Source organism: Chinchilla lanigera, unplaced genomic scaffold (assembly GCF_000276665.1).
Source record: "Chinchilla lanigera isolate Chin_1 unplaced genomic scaffold, ChiLan1.0 scaffold00033, whole genome shotgun sequence".
Classification (NCBI taxonomy): Eukaryota; Metazoa; Chordata; class Mammalia; order Rodentia; family Chinchillidae; genus Chinchilla; species Chinchilla lanigera.
Genome location: NW_004955434.1, coordinates 19425679 through 19444538, shown reverse-complemented (window position 1 = coordinate 19444538; position 18860 = coordinate 19425679). Strand labels below are relative to the sequence as shown.

The window sequence follows — 18860 nt, the reverse complement described above, 5'->3', positions numbered from 1 at the left end:
ACTGTATAAAGCTTCTCTCTCATCTTACCTTAAAGCAGTAGATTCTTGGCCCTGAGTCTTTGTGAGATTGTTATAATTTACCAGGCAATTGATTATGATGTCACGAGGAGGAGATGGACCACAAGGGGAAAAACTTTACCCATACTAATTCTTGCAAGACCAGTATTTTATCTCTGCCTCAAGAAAACATCATTTATACTGTATAAGATGAGACTTTCAGTGTCTGTCTATACTTTTTGAAGGGGCTTTTTAAAAGAAATAATCTATTCATAATTGAAATTCTCCAGGCAAATTGGATATCAACATTTTCAACAGAACAGGTAATTAATTGGTTTGAATTTCAAATTGAAGGTCATCCTCTTATTGATTTTCGTGGGAACAGGAAACAAGAACATCTTGGTAAAATGATCTGCACATGGGGCCTACGCATGCTTAGGTTCTGTCTAAGGTCTTCTTGATCAGGGTCACTGGACAGCGTCAGAAGCCCATCAGATGGTAGCCATCTCTGTTATAAATATAACAAGCTGTTGATTTACTTCTAAAACTGCAGAGACTTGCTGAATTGGAGAGAAGACTTAAGGTTAACTTAGTAAGATTAACACTAGTATTCTCGTGGTACTTCAAATCGAGAGTTGGTGCCGCTCGTAGAGACGCGTCTGTCAGTGTGTCAGAGGGACATTGGTATGATACGTTCACGAGGTTCAGCATCAGCACAGCTGTGACTTAACACTTTCAGAAACCTTTCAACTTGTGTTAAAATATCTTTACTACAAGGGGAGGGAAGCACTGCAGTCGAGGGGTGATGACAGACGAGGATGAAACAGTACACACTTTTAGATGCTGTTAATTTTCATAAAACAACATGGAAGTCTTGTCTTTGATAGGTAGTTTTATTGTCCTATGTGCCAGGCTATTTTAAGACAGTCATTTCTGTCTCTTCTGTGTTTATACTTTTTAAGAATGGTATAATGTGAAGGTAACATGGACAGGAGGGTGGTGAACGTTATCCCTTTTTAAATTAGAGTATTTTAACTTTACCTATGCTAACCAAATTGGAACTGTAATGTACCTTATGGTTCAAAGTAAAATTCTAAATGAAAAAAAATGGCAAACCTTCCAAATACCTTGGAGCTGTTAATGCAGTTATTTGCAAGTTGACGTACTTCAGCATAGGCGTGACAGTGGTACCAGGCATTGACATTAAGCCCGAACATTCCAAAGAACCGTTTCAAGTTTATTGTGAGCTTCAAAGCCTGCGCATCTTTGAGAGAATATCAAGTTGAAGCGTGTCACTTTGCCAATAGTCACAGTTAACTTTCTTGAATCAAAAAGTACCTTTTCATAGTCTGATTTTCTATAGGTGACTCTTGAAATTTCTGCTTAGTACCGTCGTTTTTCTGACTCATTGTTGCTGCCTTCTTGAATTCTGTAAATACATTCTATTGACTAGGTTGGAAATTATCCCTAGATAAAAGCAGCATTGTCTCAATTTGTTTGAAAGTGTAAAACAAACTGGGAGTGGTGGCGCACACCTCTAATCCCAGCACTGGGCACTGGGCAGGCTGAGGCAGGAGAATCACCGAGTCCGAGGCCAGCCTGGGCTACGTAGAGAGTTCAAGCAAGGCCTGCCTGCACTACAAAGTGAAAGGCTATCTCAAAAAAAAAAAAAAAAAAAAAAAAGAAGATTAAGACAATGTCAACATTTTTTTCTAACTTTATTCCTAGAGTTCAAGTCATTGATCCCACTCAGCCCCCCATTGAGTACCCGAGGGAAGAAAAAGGACCAGTAACATTGCTAGTGCTTGGGTCCTTTTTCTCATAGACAGCTGATGACTTGGGGAAGGCCAAGGACTGCTCAGCCTGATCTCCTGGTAGGTTTTGTAAGGAAAGGAAGTCCCGTTTCCTAACCATATTTTGCTTAAGCTTTCGGAGCCTCCTGGTTTTTCAGTTCCTACCTCAGTTAATAGACCGTCCCTGTCTGCGCCTTGCATCTCAGAGATGGAACTTGACGGACGAGTCAACATCCCAAAGGTCACCCTGCAGCTATTGGCAGAATGCACTGCCCTTCGATGCCCAGTGATGACAGTGCTGCGGTAGCAGTTAACGGGATGCATTAGACTGAGTAGCTTTCCCGAATGCCAAGTTCCGTATGTAGCTCTTTTAAACGCCCGAAAGAATGCCCATTCACAAGCTGTCTCAAGCGTGTTTTCGAAAGGTATCTTAATGATACTTGAAGTATCAGTGCTTTGCCCACGGACCGGATAACTATGCCGAGTGTGTATCCACTGTGTTGCTTTATGTCAGTGAAAATGCTTCTAAATTATTCGCATCTCTTGGAGCTTTCCCATTATCTGCAAAGACCAACATTACAACAATTTTGAAAATTTAAGGTGTTTAAAAAGTTTCCTTATTTGTAGTCTATCTTTCTGTTAATGTCACAATACTTTAAAGTTGTATTTAAAAAGAAAAGTGGGTGTGGTGGTGCTCTTCTGTAATCCAAGCCCTCAGGAGGCAGAGGCAGGAGGATTACCATGAGTTGGAGGCCAGCCTGGGCTATGACGACATAGTGAGTTCAAAGCCAGCCTGAACTACACAGCAAAACCCTGTCTGCAAAAAAAAAAAAAAAAAAAGTGTTTTGGCCTTTTTTAAGGGAAAAAGAAAGTTTTATAACGTTTTATTTCTTTTCATGTTGTTTCCTACAAATAAAAATAAGGAAACAGCACCTTTGAAACCAGGTTATAACTGTATGTATACTATAAAAGTGAATTTCACTCATCTTTTGGTATCTTCAACTTAATAGGGTTAGTAATTGTACTTAAAAGCTGCGCAAATTATGTTTAAAATTATAGAGGAACAATTAAATGATCACACTACTTACGTGAGGCAGGGGAAGTATCCTAGAAAAACTTCTTTTTTTTTTTTGAAACAGAGTCTCACTATGCAGTTCAGGCTGACCTTGAACTCCCTCTGGAGGCCAGGCTGGCCTTGAACTGAGGGCAGTCCTCCTGCCTCAGCCTCCCAAGTATAGGGATTATAGGCGTGCGCCGCCATGCCTGGCTCTGGAGAAACGTTTTTAATTTGTGCGCTTAAAGTAATTTGGGTGACATCAGTGCTCTCTTGATTAAGTTCTTATATGTAGGTTGCATGTTTATTTTGGCTTTCACCTAAACAAAAATGGATAAAGGTTCAGCACTCGTTGAATCTTTTCTAGGTGGCAGATTCCTAGAATCCCAGCACTTGGGAGGCTAAGGCAGGAGGTTCATGAGTTTGAGGGAGCCTGGGCTATGTAGTGAGTGAGGGGATACCTGGCCTACTACCATGAGACCTTGTCTTGATTTCTTCATTTGTTTGTTTTTTTTTTCATACTGGGAATCGAACTCATGACCTTGCGCTTGCCACGCAGGTGCTGTGCCGCTGAGCTGTATCCCTGGCCCAAGACCTTGTCTTACAAAAAAAAAAAAAAAAAAAGAAAGAAAAAGAAAGAGTAAGGATCCCAAGTGCTAACTAAGTTGCTTCAGACTGCCAGTAGTAATTTTTGCTTTTTAAAATTTCTTTCCCTTCCTCCCTCTCTCTCCCTCTCTTTTTTTCAACAGGGTCTCACTGTGTAATTCAGGCTGGACTTGAATCCATTTGTCACCCAGCCTGGCATCGAACTCCCATGGATCCTCCTGCCTCAGCCTCCTGAGTGGGGGAATTACAAGCTTACATCACAGTGCACAACACCAGGCTGTAATTACTTCCTAAAATGTTCGATTAGCCACATACTTTTCCATCCCCTGGTTCCATTTGTCCTAGGAAGCTTGGGCGAGGCATTTAGAGTTTCTTTTTTCTTCGTGGTCAAAACTAGAAAAGTAGGCACAGGGAAATCCCTTTAATTTACTGTTGAGTATCTTTGAGTAGAGCAGATTTGTACTGTGTATTTTATGCATCTGTTCATTTGGTTCTTATTGAGCTAGACAAGCACATCTAAAGTAGGTATATTCAGTCTCTGTCCAAAATAATAGAATGGAATCAGTGATCAAATATTTATTGTTGTAGTAATTCAGCAAAGAGAACTAATCAAATTGATTTAAAGTGGAATGGCTAGCACTGGGTTCAGACACAACCATATTTAAGAATATGACATGGTGATAGAGTTTTGTGTTGCAGGTTCTTCATGACCTAAATGTTTGTTGAAAGGCTTTTCTTTCTTTAATCCAGAAGTATATTTATCTTAGAATAATAATTACTTCATGCTGTTCAATATTTTTTCTAGTTGACCCATTCTCCAGACCTTTAAAAACTTTCTAAGTGGATGTAAATTCCATTTTAATTAGGCCAGTGCAATCTAATACTGCGACTAGCCAGGAGAGGAAGAAACATGCTGGATCTTAATACATCCCAAATCAACCATAGCCAGATAATTCCCCTGATCTTTTAACAACCCCCTTCCCCACCTCCACAGTTAAATGACCCTGTTGTTCTGGAGTTTCAACGAGACATTTAAGGTTCATTTTTTAAAAAATGATCATCCTTCGCAGGATTTTTTGCTCTTGTTTTCTTTCTTTCTTCCTCTTGCCACACAGCTGTCACTGGTGCAGGAGAAGGACTGGGGGGAGGGGAGGCGGAGGAAGCCCTGTTCAAATCGTGTCACGTAGCACTAATTCATCTGCTCTCATTAGAGGGAGCGAGGGACAGCCGTGATGGCCAAGAGCTGCACTCCGCACATGACACGCGGACAGTTTGGGGAATAGGAAATTGCTTTCTCAGGAAGCCCAGCCAATTAAGGACTTGACCATATTGAATGTCAAGTGTTAATTTAGGTTTTTCTTCATTTTCCCAGTAGTAATGCGGGTCCTGTGATGAGCAAATACATGTCAAGTAAAAGTTGATTGCTTGAAGGACCTGGGTATTATATGTCACTGACAAGTCACAAATGTACTGGAGTCTTTTAACCCCTTAGGTGAGTGTGGTGGGGGAGGGGGAGAGAAAAGGATTAATGGTACCATGATGATAAGAATAGATAGTGTGTGTGGAGGTAGCTTGGATGGGACAGACAGGAATGGTAATTCATGCAAGAAAACTGGGGCTAGGATAAATCCTACTCTGAGGGCATAAACAGAGGCCTTGGAAAGCATATGTATATGTTTTTTCTGTTGCAGACACACTGTCCGGAATATGCATTTTTTCCTAAGATTTTTATGAAAAAGAAAATCTGTGTACTCTGTTTGAACCAGGAAATACTTCATTAATTACCTCCTTTGAAAGAAATAAAACATTCATTAAGTAAGAATACTGTGTTGGGTGTTTGGACCCTTTGAGTCAGTGTAGCTATAACGTTTCTGGCTAGTGTGATTTTAATTTCTAATCAATAGTCATTGAAAAAATTAACCTTATGTGATACTATATCATAGGAAAGGTGCAAAATATAAGATTAAAAGAAGGTTTGCTCTCTGTCACCAGCATATCTGTAAGATTGGTATAGCCATAGAAGCGAGGAGAAGGTCCAGCATTGTCTTTCGCTGCTTTTTGTCTCCAGTTTAAGGAAGGAGATTCCAGCTTCCGTGAATGAGGTAACTTCGCCTCTTTTATCCCAACTAAATGTTGGATGTTGCCCATCATGTGGAGCATCGCATTTCCATTCATCAGCACTCATTTACATTTGAATGTCCTAAAAAGTGAGAGAATGTCTGCTTCTGTTGCAGTTGTACAAGTGGCAAATAGAACACAGCCAGAGTTTAAAATGCTGCCTGTAGTCTGAGCAATCTTAATGTGAAACTGACAGGTTGCTTAGGTTTGTCTTTCCTTCTAAAGCCACTTTCCCCTGTCAGATCTTTTTCTCCCCCAAGTAATAGGGACTGAACCCGGGGAACACTGAGCTACATCTCCAGTTCCCTTTTCAATTTTAGTTTGAGGTAGGGTCTTCATAAATTATCTGTGCTGCCCTTAAATATGTTCTTCCTGCCTCATTCTCCGAGTAGCTGGGATTACAGGCATGAGGTACCATACCTGACCCCCTTTGTATCTTTGAAGATACAATTTTAAACACTGTCTTGAATCTTGCTTTCTGTTTCAAAAATTTAACACGCTTGACTTTGGATGTTCACAATGCTCACACCTTGAAAACTTGACTCTGCTAATGCATTAATTTTGGCAACAAAATTACTGTCTCTGTTAGCATTACAGTTTACAGTAAGGCATAATTAGGAAATAATTCCAAGAACTTTATGTTTCATAAAGTAAGATTTTCTCCAGAAGTGTTTCTAATAAGGCTCCTAAATGTTTGATGGAATACCAGTTCTTTAACATTTTTCTGTCAGAACCAACCACACTGAATGGTTTTAGCTCTCTCTGCCTTCTGTTTTGATAATCTCCTGTCTGCGGACCTGTGATGGCGCTGAGGAAGTGCTGTTTAATTACAGTCCCGGCTATCACCAGCTTCTCTTCTGCTGGGTATGCTGAGAGACTCCGGTAAGTTTCTGTGAAGTACATTTTGATGATGGTAGCTCAGGTTGCTGATTCAAGTTATTCCTCCTCTGTGGTGTCACTTTTGACGGATGGTACCTAATGCAATCAACCACAGGCTAAGGGAGCGTTCTCTTTGGTTGCTTCGGCGACTGGACCAGCGGTCCCCGCCCCCTCTGATCTTCCCTTGGGCACTCCCTCCTCCCTGCTGCCCCCGCCAGGGCTTCATCCCTCGTACAGAAGTGGCAAGAACAACAGTACCACAGGACGGGCTCTGCCTAAACCTCCATTTCCCAGTGGTGAAGCCAGAGCTGCCTCCCCTGGCGTGCGTTTTTGATAAATTTAAGAAGTCAAATCGCTGACACAGATAGATAATCCAAGTGTATAGGGTGAAGAGTTATAAATTAACACATTATTCCCTCTTAATGTGAAGTACTTGAGAATGCATTTTCTCACTCCCCTGACGTCCACCCAGTGAGGGCTCGCATTGTACTTTTCAAGTGGCATTGATTTGTTAAAGCGCTGAATTAGCATCTCCGGCCAGCTGCCTGATCCGCAGCGGTGTTGTGGGCTCCAGGCCCTTCTCTCTCCCCGCCATCTCTTTTTTCCATCAGTTTTCCTATTCTTTCCCCTCCCTCCCCCTCCTAACTGGTTCTCTGCTTCTCTCCTTCTGATCCTGCGCATCTCATTCCCACTTTTTGTCATCCCTCCTGTTCTGCTTGCCTTTCCTTGCTTGACTTTTATCCTACACCGTCTCTGCTTCCTCATCCTTCTCCCTTTGGCCTGTACCTCTCCTTTCCTTTCTCATCTCTGAGGATTTCCCTCTCTCAGTGTGACAGTGTCCTTAAGGTCTGTGTGTGGGTGTTGATTTCCCAATGCCATCCCTCCAAAGGTAGTATTGTGGAGAAGAAGTAATTGCTTCCTGTGTATATCTTCTTTGTAGTAGAAGTTGGTGAGAAAAATCTCACTTATTTGATTTCCAGAAACTTAAAGGTAACTGACAGACTTTAAAACTCATTTCTGAATGTCTTTTAACATAGTAAAGTTTTCTTTATTTCAAGGAAAATGGAAATTATCAATCGTTAGCACTAATTTGATAATTTTTCATTTACCTACTGTGATAAATTAGTATTTCTGCAAAGCATTTGATGTTTGTAACTTCACGTTTCAGTGACTTTTCAGCAGGTTTTGTATTCTGATTCTACTTGTTTGGTACAATTTCTCTTTCTTTCTTTCTCTCTCTCTTTCTCTTTCTCTCTCTCTCTCTCTCTCTCTCTTTTTCTCTCCCCCTTCCCTCCCTCCCTCCCTTCCTTCCTTCCCACAATTCCATAGAGTGTATTGCACTGTTGTATTTGTAGCATGCTGTGATTTCCTGTTATGTGATGTATCACTACCATAGCTGTAATTAAGAGTATGAAGTCAATTGACAATTTGTTTAGAAATAAAATGAGATTGCTCATCCCTTCTTTTAGTGATGTGTCCCAGAACTCCAGAGGTTTTTGGAGAACATGTTTTCAAACTGAGATGCGTAGGAACATTCAATGAACAGGTTCACATATCTGTGCTTTTTCTTCCTTTGGATACTGGTCCTAGAGACTTTGAGATTACTGTGTTTATTAATTTAATACAAGAAGAGTATACCTATTTGGATTTGATAGAAATTATCTTCTATAAACTTTAATCTCCGGGTTTTTTTTTACATGGTTTTCTCTTCAGTTTTGGTAGGTGTTTTGTCGACATCAAAATTGAGTTTGAATATATACATTGACAATAAATCAAGTTAATTTAAGAATTATATATATCGCTATATTTCATATGGATTAAACTGACAGTTTGGTTTTAGCGTATTTGAAATGGAAGCATTTTACACACATTTGAATAACCTTTGCTTCTGTGTTGCATTGATTCCCCCCAATCAAATGCAGTTTTTCCCCAAATTAATTGCTCTCTTCCAGAGTCAGTGTGGCTTGGCTTCGGTGAAGGGATTAGAATGACTTTTTAAGGCATGGTAATGTCTGTTTAAAAGAAAGAAAGAGAAAAAAGTCTTAACTAGAGCTTAAGGTTAATTCCAGCTACTAAGGAGATAAAAATGACGCTAAAGAAGACAATTTAGTTTTTTAATATGTGTATGTGAACTTGCTTTGAGATCAGCATTTTGTATTTTAGGGTAGCTCCGTAGATGGACTGAGATGTTTTCATTTGTAACTGGAAAGGGACATGGCCTGACCTCAGGAGATGAGGGCTGCAAGGCCTTGGGCCTTCGGGAGGGATGAACACAGCTCACCTGGATGCAGCTCACGGTCAGTTTAGAACTAACAGTGACAACAAAATAGAAAGAAGGAGAATGAAGACAAAATAATAAGACAGTGTTGCAAAGGAAAGCGCCCTGTGTAAAAATGGTTCATGAATGAGAAATAAGTTAATATAATAAGAAAAATCCGGGAGGTATGCTTTTGTGGTGAGAGAGAAGTTGGGGTGTTTAGGGGGGTGCAAAATGGTGATTTCTGGTAATTTACAAAAAGTAATACTGTTGTGCTTGGTTATACATGGCCACACTGGCACAATAAACAAACACGTAAAGGAGCGCGCTGACATCACAGCAGATTTGAAAATCAAGAGCTTTGAGACGGGAGCAAGCTCAGTCTGAGAGTGCTTATCTCACACGTGCCAGACCCTCGGGTTCCATCCCAAGTACTAAAAAAGAAACAAGGTTCAAATGAAGAACATCTTACATTGTCTTTTTCTTTCCTTTCTTGTTTTTTCCGCCCCCAGCACTGGGGATGGAACCCTGGGCCTGTGCATGCTAGGTAAGTGCTCTAGGACTGAGCTCTATCATCAGCCTTCCTTAAAATTTTATTCTGAGACAGGGTCACACTAAGTTACTCAGGTTAGCTTTGATCTTGTACATCCTGTTGTTCAAGCCTCCTGAGTAGCTGGGATTGCAGTCATGTTACCCCCATGCCAGTGTGTAAACTTAAATGTGCTTTTAATTTTTGTAGTGCCGTGGATTGGACCCAGGGTTCTGTGCAGATTACACAGATGCTATGCCACTGAGGTTCCCTGCTGTGCTACTTGGTCTTTTTGAGACAGGGTCTCGCTATGCAGTTCTGGCTGACCTTGAACTCACTTTGTAGCCCAGGCTGGCCTTGAACTTGCAGCGATCCTCCTGCCTCAACATCTTGAGTGCTGGGATTATAGGCATGAGCCATCATGCCCACTCCCCCAGCCCTTTTAATGTGGCTTAAGTTTCTCATGAGGTGTACATACATGCTTTCCTAGTTTGTCTTTTATGTCACTTGGAAGGTAGAATTCTGTACAAGCAATAGATTAACAATAATTTGGGGTTTTTTGGGGTTTTGTTTTGTTGTGCTAGTGCTGTTGTTTTGTAATATTTTAGCTACATGAAATGGTTAAGGGCATGTTCCAGAATTCATCACATTTGAATTTTTCTGTAAAATTCTCAGGAGAAATCTGAATTATTTCTGTTTTTGTATTTTCTAAGTTTAAATTAGATGTCACTTAAATGTGAAAGAACTGGCACCTTTGATAAGTAGTTCCCAAAGCAAACCACTTGTGAGTAATCATGACTTAATTATGGATGTGAATGTAAAGTTTGTTTTCAAAAAGTTCAAAACAAGCAAAGGAAACACGGCACCGTGGGCCACAACATTCTACAGCTCCAGGAGAAAACATCTCTGCATTGAAACCTAGGACTTTCAGGAGTAGCAGTACTAAGAAGAAAGCACTTTGGCAACTGTCCAGAGGGATTGTTGAGAGGGGGCAGCAAATGGCCTGCGCAGTGTGTGGCTGTGCAGAAGTTCCAGGGTGACACATGCCTCACAAGCTGGTCACAATGCCGGGGGTCAGGGGTCATGTTCAAGAGCGGGGTGTTGCTGGAGAAAACTGAGGAAGCAGAGGTGGCCCCTCTGTGCTCAGTGTGTGGGTCTGTGTACTCCTTTCCCGTCAGAGCTGGCCCGGCGCAGCCAAAAAAGCGGTTCCTTGGCAGGGTTTAATGGCAGGATGATGTAGTCTGTTGTGACTAGTGCATTCCTTTCAGGTTAAACTAGGGAAATGGCATTGTGTTAAAATTCCAAGTCGCATGAATGTTTTATTGCCACAGTGCATTTAGCCCTCCAGGGGAGTGTGTGTGGCGGCTGGGGGTGGGGGTGGGGGTGGCTTAGAGACTCAGGAACTATCAGAAGAACACTTCCCTTGGAAAATTTTACCCACCAGCATGAGGCTGATCTGCTGTGATGGTCACTTAGAAGGGTTTCGCTTTTCGTAAACTGTGGCAGTTTAAAGTCGTGCCGTCTGGACAATTAACAGCTGAAGAAAATACGACCAGACGCACGCAAAGAGGTTGGGAGATAGAGAGGAGGAATGCGCCCGCAAGGAGCTGAGCTGCCTCCTTGTGTAAACTGCCCGAGAGGCTTCCCCTGCCCGACCTCCGTCTATGTCCCCCCTTCCCGTACTGTGTTTTGCTGTCTGCCTGAAGGCCAAGACTGATCTGTTAACCTTGCACACTGCCTGGGAGGCTGCTGCAGCTCATGGTACCGTATGTTACCGTTACTACTCCCTCATTCCTTTCCACTGGCTCCTTTTCCCCCTTAACAATCTCTTTGTAATAATGGCTTATATTAGTCAGAGGGATACAGTTTTGGAATGCAGAAGGTCTGAGGAGTTTAACACAAAACAAACTTCAGTATGGTCTCCCTCCACCCCACCCCCTTGTTGGCATGTAGAGGACTAAACTGAACTGTTCTAATTCAGCTGCAGCCAGAGGTTTCCAGTGTGATTTAAAATCAGGCATTCTGGATAGGAGGCTATTTAAAGATGCAAGTCATCTGGGCTGTGGATTTTATAAAGGGACTCTTGTGATGAAACCACACAAGCACTCGCAGGTTTTTAGGATGTTTCTAGGCTTTGTAGTTGTTTGAGATTATATCTGTTTCCAGGTTGCCCCTGACCCCCTCGTCCCTCTCCAGGGGAAAGCCTAGCCATCTCATTCGCTGTTTCAGTTGTTTCAGGCTTACAGTTACTGAGATCACGTATGATTTGCCTTCAGTTGTAATTGTGCATGTGACGTATGAGGCTTTGGATTGTTTCATGATTTGATCTGAGTCAGGTTAATTGATAACAGATTAAAATGGGGACGTATGGAACAGCTTTCTGATTTTGCATTGTGCTTTTATAAAAATATTCGTATATCTGATTTTCCCCTGTGAGCAGGAGAAGTATGTTTAATTTTAGGATTGCCTAAGAAAAATATTGTAAAGGGTTTGAATTTTCGTTTTGGATTGCCTGTTTATCTGCACGTTCAAACCTAAATGGTTTTTTGTTCTTGGAGGCTATTTTTTCCTTAAATATGCACATGTAGTATGTATTATTATGTATATGATGTGTATGTTTGCCCTTGTGCTGTGCATACTTGGATAACTGCCAAATAATTAAAAGGAAAAACTTGTAAAGCTTCTAAACTAAGATAGTTTTCTGTTGATAAGTTAACACTTTAAAAGGTTGCATAACAGAAATTGAAAATAATACAGTACAGAAGAGCTGTGAGTTGGTGTACCCTATTTACATGTAGAGTTTTAAGTACATGACGTATGTATTTCTATAAAATGATAACTTTTGTTAAGATAGACTTGAGTTTAATGTAATTAGTGGTGTTTGTAAGTTTCTTTTTAAACACATGTACTATACTGGCAGTGTTTATGGGAAGTCTTAAACCAACAAGGGATTAATTTTACAGCAAAATCAAGATTTGTATGTAGACATGGCATGTCAAATTTGGGATGAATTTATTATTTTTCCTTACATCTTAGAGAATACTTAAGTGAACATTTCTTTTTACTTTGTTGGATCTGGGAATGTGATGACAGGAATTTTGTTTTGGTGATTTTTGTTTTTAGTTGTAAATTATAAAATGTGATTTTTTTTTCAGGAGAATTTTACTTTTAGAATTTTAAAATTTTCTTTTTGCTTTTGTTGACAATTTTCAAAGTTAATTCTTTTTTGTTAGTTACAGGACAATTAAGAAAATTAAGGAAAAAAAATCTCTTGTATATTTAAATCTGAAAATATAGTCGGTTATCATGATTATGGAAGCATTTTTTTAATTATAAAAAGGATGCTGTAGTTGTGTTCAGCCCTTTCCAATTTGATTTATTAAAAGTTTCCTTTCATAAAACAAGAAGGAAAGAGTGGAAGTGGTCCAATATCAATTTCCCTCCTAAGAACACTGCAGCTGACTGAGAATCTTTTTCTCAGTCCGATTTTCTTATGAAGTATCAGCACTTGTTCCTTTAGTATTTCTCTGCTCCTGTCTGCTAGGGACCAGTGTTGGGCATTGGGGATTTGGGGGGGTTAGTGAAGATTTGTCCTGAGTTCAGATTCTCTTGCTGCCATGGGTTAGCCTTATGACCCCTAAAAGCACTTCATCCTTAACCTACTTTCTTTCTATTGTCTTTTCTGTTCTCCACTCCTCCACCCTGCATCATGTGCTAGAAATTGAATGCAGGGTCTCTTGCATGCTAGGCCAGCACCCTGTCACTGAGCTACATTCTCTTGTCTGTTTTCTTCAATTTTAAAATAGGGAAAGAAAAGTGAACTTGAGAGTTTATTGGGAAGATGAAATCAGACAGCAGCTGTGAAGCTGCAGTGTGAAAGTCGGAACTCAGGAAACTGCCCCCACCCCGTGTATCATGGCTTGTTCTCTAGTTGCTTTTCCCCTTGGGAAGTTTGAAATTTTAGAAATGACAGAGACTTGGGGAAATAAGTTTAAATGAAGTATTTACATTTCATTTATCTATAGAAAATGAGAAGGTATTAGGTCATCAGCGTATAGCATTTTTTTTTTTTTTTTTTAAAGAAACTGTTGCATTATCCATTAGTTGACGGTTTTATTACTCTGCAAAATTCTCAGGTTGGCCTGCATGGATGTCAGAGGGAGGCTGTTATTTCTGTGATACCTGTTGCGGGAAGGTGGAATAGAAGCAAAATTGGCCGGCTCTGTAGGGTGTTCTTTACCTTGGTATCATCAGATCTAATCATTTGCTTGAATTAAGGCTTCCTATTGTGTGCTCATTAGCATTTGATAATAGATCTTGGAACTGACTTTACAAGACCCCATTCTCTCCTGGGTTTTGTGAAAACTTCTAGTCTCCTACTGAAGCTAATAATATTTACACTTGTGTAGAACTAAACAAAATAGCCAACAATATACATGTGTATGTGGGCAATACAGTATTTTGTCTTATATTCTTGAATAATGCCTATGTAGGGCGGTGAAATACTTAGAGTCTGTTTTTTTGAATAAGGTAACATGCTGCTTTTATTGTTTTTTAGCCCTCAATTATATTTTTATAAAAAACAGTATTCTCGTGTAGTACATAATACTGTCATAGGTCATCTTTGATTGGTGTTACTTTGTTTAACATCTCCTTTCTTAGCCAGCGCAAGTTTGAACATACTGCATCAGAAAGACCTAAAATAAACATTTGGCTTAGAGTTTACGTTAGCCAGTTAGGAGCAGTAACAGAATGAGGATTGATAACTGATAATTTTGTAGCAACCTTTTAGTGCCCACAATGTGCTGTATGTGGTATCTCTGTCATTGTATTATTTTTGCTGGCAAAAGCTTTGAGGGTAAGTATCCTTTCTGTCATTTTATAGGTAAGGAAATAAAGATAAAAAAGCTATATCCATCAAGGCTGGCCTCAAACTCCTTGCTATTTCCCCTGCTACAATCCTGTCTATCTATAATTTATACAACTTATTTAAGGAAAAAAAAAAGAATAAAACTTAGTTGTAGAATCCCCTTTTTTCCTTCTAAATTAGTTTTTATAGGGAAGTTAATATGTAGAAGTGATAAAAATCAGAGCTACTCTAAATGGGAAACAGAGCAAGCTACAGAACTCTGCCCTTTAGACCCCTCTCTAGGACCCATGTAAAACTGGATTCTAATGACTGAACCCCAAGAAATGAAGGCTAGAAAACCCTCTGCTTCTCCGTCTAGGAATTGAAGGCTCAGAAGTGTTATTATGTGGAATTCATAGGAAAAGCTAACCTGTATAATTTTAAGTGAGAACACACCTGAAACATACTACAGTGTAAGTATCATTGTAAAAAATTTAATCTTTTTCATTGTACAATTTTCAGGTATACAGGTTTTCTTTAAATCTGTACAAGTGAAGCAAATTACTAAGGGAAGAGTCTGGAAAAAACTAAAAAGTCAGTTCTCTGTTTTAACTAGTGTCTTTGTCTACAAATATATGCAAATTCTACCTCAGTTTGAAAATACGAGAAGATTTTGGTACTCAATATTATAACATTTGTTAGAGGTAATAAACACACATCACACATGCATATGTGGGTAAAATTAAGGACAGAGAAAATAGGTTAATTTAACTGGGAAAATGTAAAAAAGAGTAGTTTTAAATAAATTCCTTGTGAAACAAATTAATTGACATGATTTTTGTAATATCTTTGTAAACCAGGAATTTCAAATTTTCTTACCTGCCAAATTTATATTGGGATTAGAAATACGGTAGTTTATCTGTCATGAATACAGGAAGAGTCCAGACTTACCAGCCAGCTGAAGCTGCATTTGAACTGATTTCTTTATATGATTTTGGGAAATTTATGTAACCTCCTTGAAACTCAGTTACCTCATTCATAAAGTAGGGCTTAGAAATGATGCTTGCAAAATCTGGCGCAGAGTTGGTGAGCTCCTGTTACTACCAGCCCCTTCTTCTGTCAGTTACCGTGGTAGTTTGCAAGCTTTATTTGGTATTCTTTCAGTGTGTGTTGATCTACCAGGGCACAGGGCTCTTAATCCCTGCATCATGTACACACTTGGCTTTTCCAATTACTAGTTAAATACGACTTGTGCCAGTCTTTTAGGAGCTTACTTTTGCTGAAGAAAGAGAGGGTGCAGAGAAATTTCTCTTTTCTTACTCTTCACTGGGAATCAGTCACTGAGCAGCATAATGCTAAAATCTTATGTGGCTTTTGGTTACTTTATGAACCTTTTTATGGTAACCCAGAAGCAAGTAACTGATTGAATTAATACATTCCTATCAAGAGACTTTTCTATTAACCTTTTCCCCTCCAGTGAATCCATGCGTGCCTGTGTGAGGAACTTAAACAAATTCATCACGTAGGTTGTCGTACAGAGTGGGTATGACAGTTCATAGATGTTTAGGTTTTTGGTGTAAGCCTTAGGACCTTTCAGTCTATAAAACAAAAAGAAAAAAACCCAAACAGTAAAAATAAAACTAAAGAACTTCCACCCAAATTAAAAAGAAAGCCTAAAGTCTACTGTCTTAGCTTTCTGAAAGAGACTAGAGCTTTGTAAAATGGAAGACATGAACTTTGCATAGACTTTAATTTTTAATACTTTTAAACCTTTTTTCACAACTTTTATAGAAAAGATACACCCTGTGCAGATCTAAGAAAACTAGAAAGAAGAAAGAAAACAATTTTAAGTGCCACAATTAGAAATCATCTTACTAGCATTTTTAGTTGCCCTCTCCATATGTGTGTGTGTGTGTGTGTGTGTGTGTGTGTGTGTGTGTACACGCACGCACGCACAGATTCTCGTTTCATAAGACTACAGATGTATGTAGATGAGTGGTAAAGTATAATTAACTCGTAAAAATCCAGTTCCACCCTCTAGCACCAAAAAGAAAAAACAAGATGGCCAAATAATTTTTAATACTCTTTGTGGCACATTGTATCATGGCTTCTTTCACTTTCTGGCCTTGTGGACTTTGAACAATAAAATGTGGTTCTTCAATAGGAACATCTTTGCTTGCACACCTGTGCGCTTTCTTCTTACAGGTGAGTTTTGGAAGTGGCATTGCTGGGGACAGAGGCCAACTTTTACGCAGATTAAGATAGGGGTTGTCAGGGCTTTTCTGTGAAGAAGCAGGTCGTAAATACCTTAGGCAGATGTATGATTTCAGTAGTAACTGTTCAGTTTTGTAGGTCTGAGGCAGTTGCATATGTAAAGGAACAAGCCTGGCTATAATTTCAATAAAACTTTATTTGCTAAGGTAGACAGCAAGCTAATGTTTGGCTCAAAGGCTACAATTTACACACCCTTGGTGTGAAACAGGTTAGAACCTGTTTGGGGCTGAAAATTTTCCTCAGTTGGCTGTAAACTGATTTCATAGTGTCTTACAAATGTGTTCTTTTCTCAGTGCAGTGTAATGGGCTGGTAATTTTCCTTCCAAGTGTAGGGCAGTCCATACAGATTTTTAAAGAGCCACCCAGTGATGGGTGTTTTCATACCTGCCACCATTGCCAAAGCCTAGTAGATTTTAATTCAGGAGGCTGTGGGTATCATTATATATTTTATTATTCTATTCTTTAGATTTCAGAATATATTGACAGCTTGTGGAGCAAGGAAAGATTTTCTCGGCTTACATTATAAGGGAGATGTGCATTTGCCCATCTCTGGAAGGTTACTTTATTGGGTTCTAGAGATATCCTGAAATAAAGTGAATGAGAAGTCCAGTACGAGGACAAGTACAGCCCAAAATGTCAGCAAGTGCCTGGCTGAGGAGTCTAATTTCAGGAGATATGTACTGCAAGTCAAAAGCATGACACTGAGTTAGTTAAGAACCTTTACAGGTTAAATTATACTTAGGAGACTGCTTTGTACGTAGATGGTACCTTCTTTGCATCTTGAATTTCTACATAACAGGGATGATTGGTCCTTAACTGCCCTAACAGTATTATTTGAAGATCAGGTAGAATAACAAAATAGTTAAAAATCACTCTGCTTGTAACGTTGTGTCCCTAGTGCCACTGTGAATTTAAAGAAATTTATTTATTATTTATTTATCACGCATTGGCAGACTATCTGATGTGTGCAACGTAGTATATCAGTTATTGTCAGGGAACAGAAAGACCAATAAGTTAGTTCTCGCTGTTAGGGAGAGAAAAACATGTGCAAGATTGTAGAGTGCTGATGACCCTAAGGATTCCAGAACAGTGGAAGGTGATAGAAGTGATCTCTTCCTCCTGAGTGAGAGAGACTTCCCGGAACAAGTGTGATTAGGAAATACGGAGACTTTTCAAAAGTAGAAGGAAGAGGAGAGGATATTTCAAAAAAGAGTATCAAGAGAACTGCGTTAAAGGAGGAACGCTGAAATCAGTATGCAAGAGGCATCAAATGGTCTAATTAGACTGTCTGCTAAGTATTTTTCATGAAGGAGGAGGAGAAAATAAAGCTGGAAAGGCAAGTCAGAGCTGGATTGTAGAGGGCCTGGAAAGAACTTTAATTGGTAATTTGTGGGGAACGCTAAACATCACCTAGGAGGATGTGTTTGACAGTTGGTGGGGTGATGTACTGTATGGCAATAGTTATTGAGTGTGGAATGATAAAATTGGGATTATCACTTACGGATTAGCCAGAGGTCCAAGTACTCATTAGAAATGACCTGGAAGGTGTGTGTGGGGGTAGCCAAAGGACTGAAAAACAGGAATGGACAGGCTTTCCGACTTTACTGGGTTGAGAAATAGGACTTTTAGTCATGATGTATGGCTAAGAGTCCTTGTTAATGAGATTATAGCAAAATATAGCAAAGGTAGGGAAGAGCTGTAGTAAAGAAAGGAAAACAGTTTGCTTTGCTCCTTTAAAGAGATGTTCATTGAGCAACTAGAAAATGTAGTGGGAGCCTGACAGTGAAGGATTGAAGCTCACATGAGATGTAAAGGGTTGGGAATGTGAGACTGCTGTTTACCGAGAAGTGCAAAGTGAAAGATCACATCACTGAAAGGAAAGCGTGTAGAGAAAAGCATGTAGCGATACTTATCATTAGGTAATTCAGTGATAGAAGTTGCTTCAGCGTTATGTGAGAGAGCGACACCAAAAAAAGAGCATCTCCATGTGCTTCATCATTTATACAACATTGAATTGTGCTCTAAGCTTCCCCTTTAAGCTTGAAATGCTACTAGATTTCAGGAATCAACTAGTTCACTTCAGAAGAGCATACCGTGTTTTATAAGATCCCCAAAGAAAGTATTAGATTCCTTTTTACTTCATCTCTTCACCACCTCCTGTAAACCTCAGTAACAAAGATAGTACTAGCGAGGGAGGTTTATGTTCACTTTTTACCTGTCTAATGCAACACTATTGCAGCTTTCCATTTCCCCTAGATCTCATCCCAGTTGAGATCTGTGCTTTTGGGGTTGAGGTATAGTCAGAGGAATACATGCTTTTGTGCATGTTTTTCTTTTTAGGCTTGGAGGGAGAGTGAGTAACGTATAGTATGGCTTATGTTTGACCACGTGGAATGGCAGAACTGAGGATATTTTCCCATTTTCTTTCTTTCTTAAGTTTTGCATGCAAGGAAACCATGCCACTTCCTTGATCTTTGGCGCAGTAGAATGTGAGCTTTGGCGGG

At 39.7% G+C, this 18860-nt stretch overlaps 1 protein-coding gene across 7 annotated transcripts in view; it reads left to right on the top strand.

The window, feature by feature from the left end:
* The window catches only part of Bnc2 (basonuclin 2), a 412238-nt gene that overhangs the window by 124445 nt on the left and 268933 nt on the right, over window positions 1-18860 (top strand). For 2 of the 7 annotated variants that reach the window (XM_005388718.2, XM_013516365.1), the window contains exon 1: window positions 10706-10994. The exons of the other annotated variants lie outside the window; for them this stretch is intronic. In XM_005388718.2, coding sequence (XP_005388775.1) covers window positions 10992-10994 — 3 coding nt within the window. In that variant the 5' untranslated portion in view covers window positions 10706-10991. Of the gene's footprint in view, window positions 1-10705; window positions 10995-18860 lie in introns of those variants that run through there. 7 annotated transcript variants of the gene reach the window in all.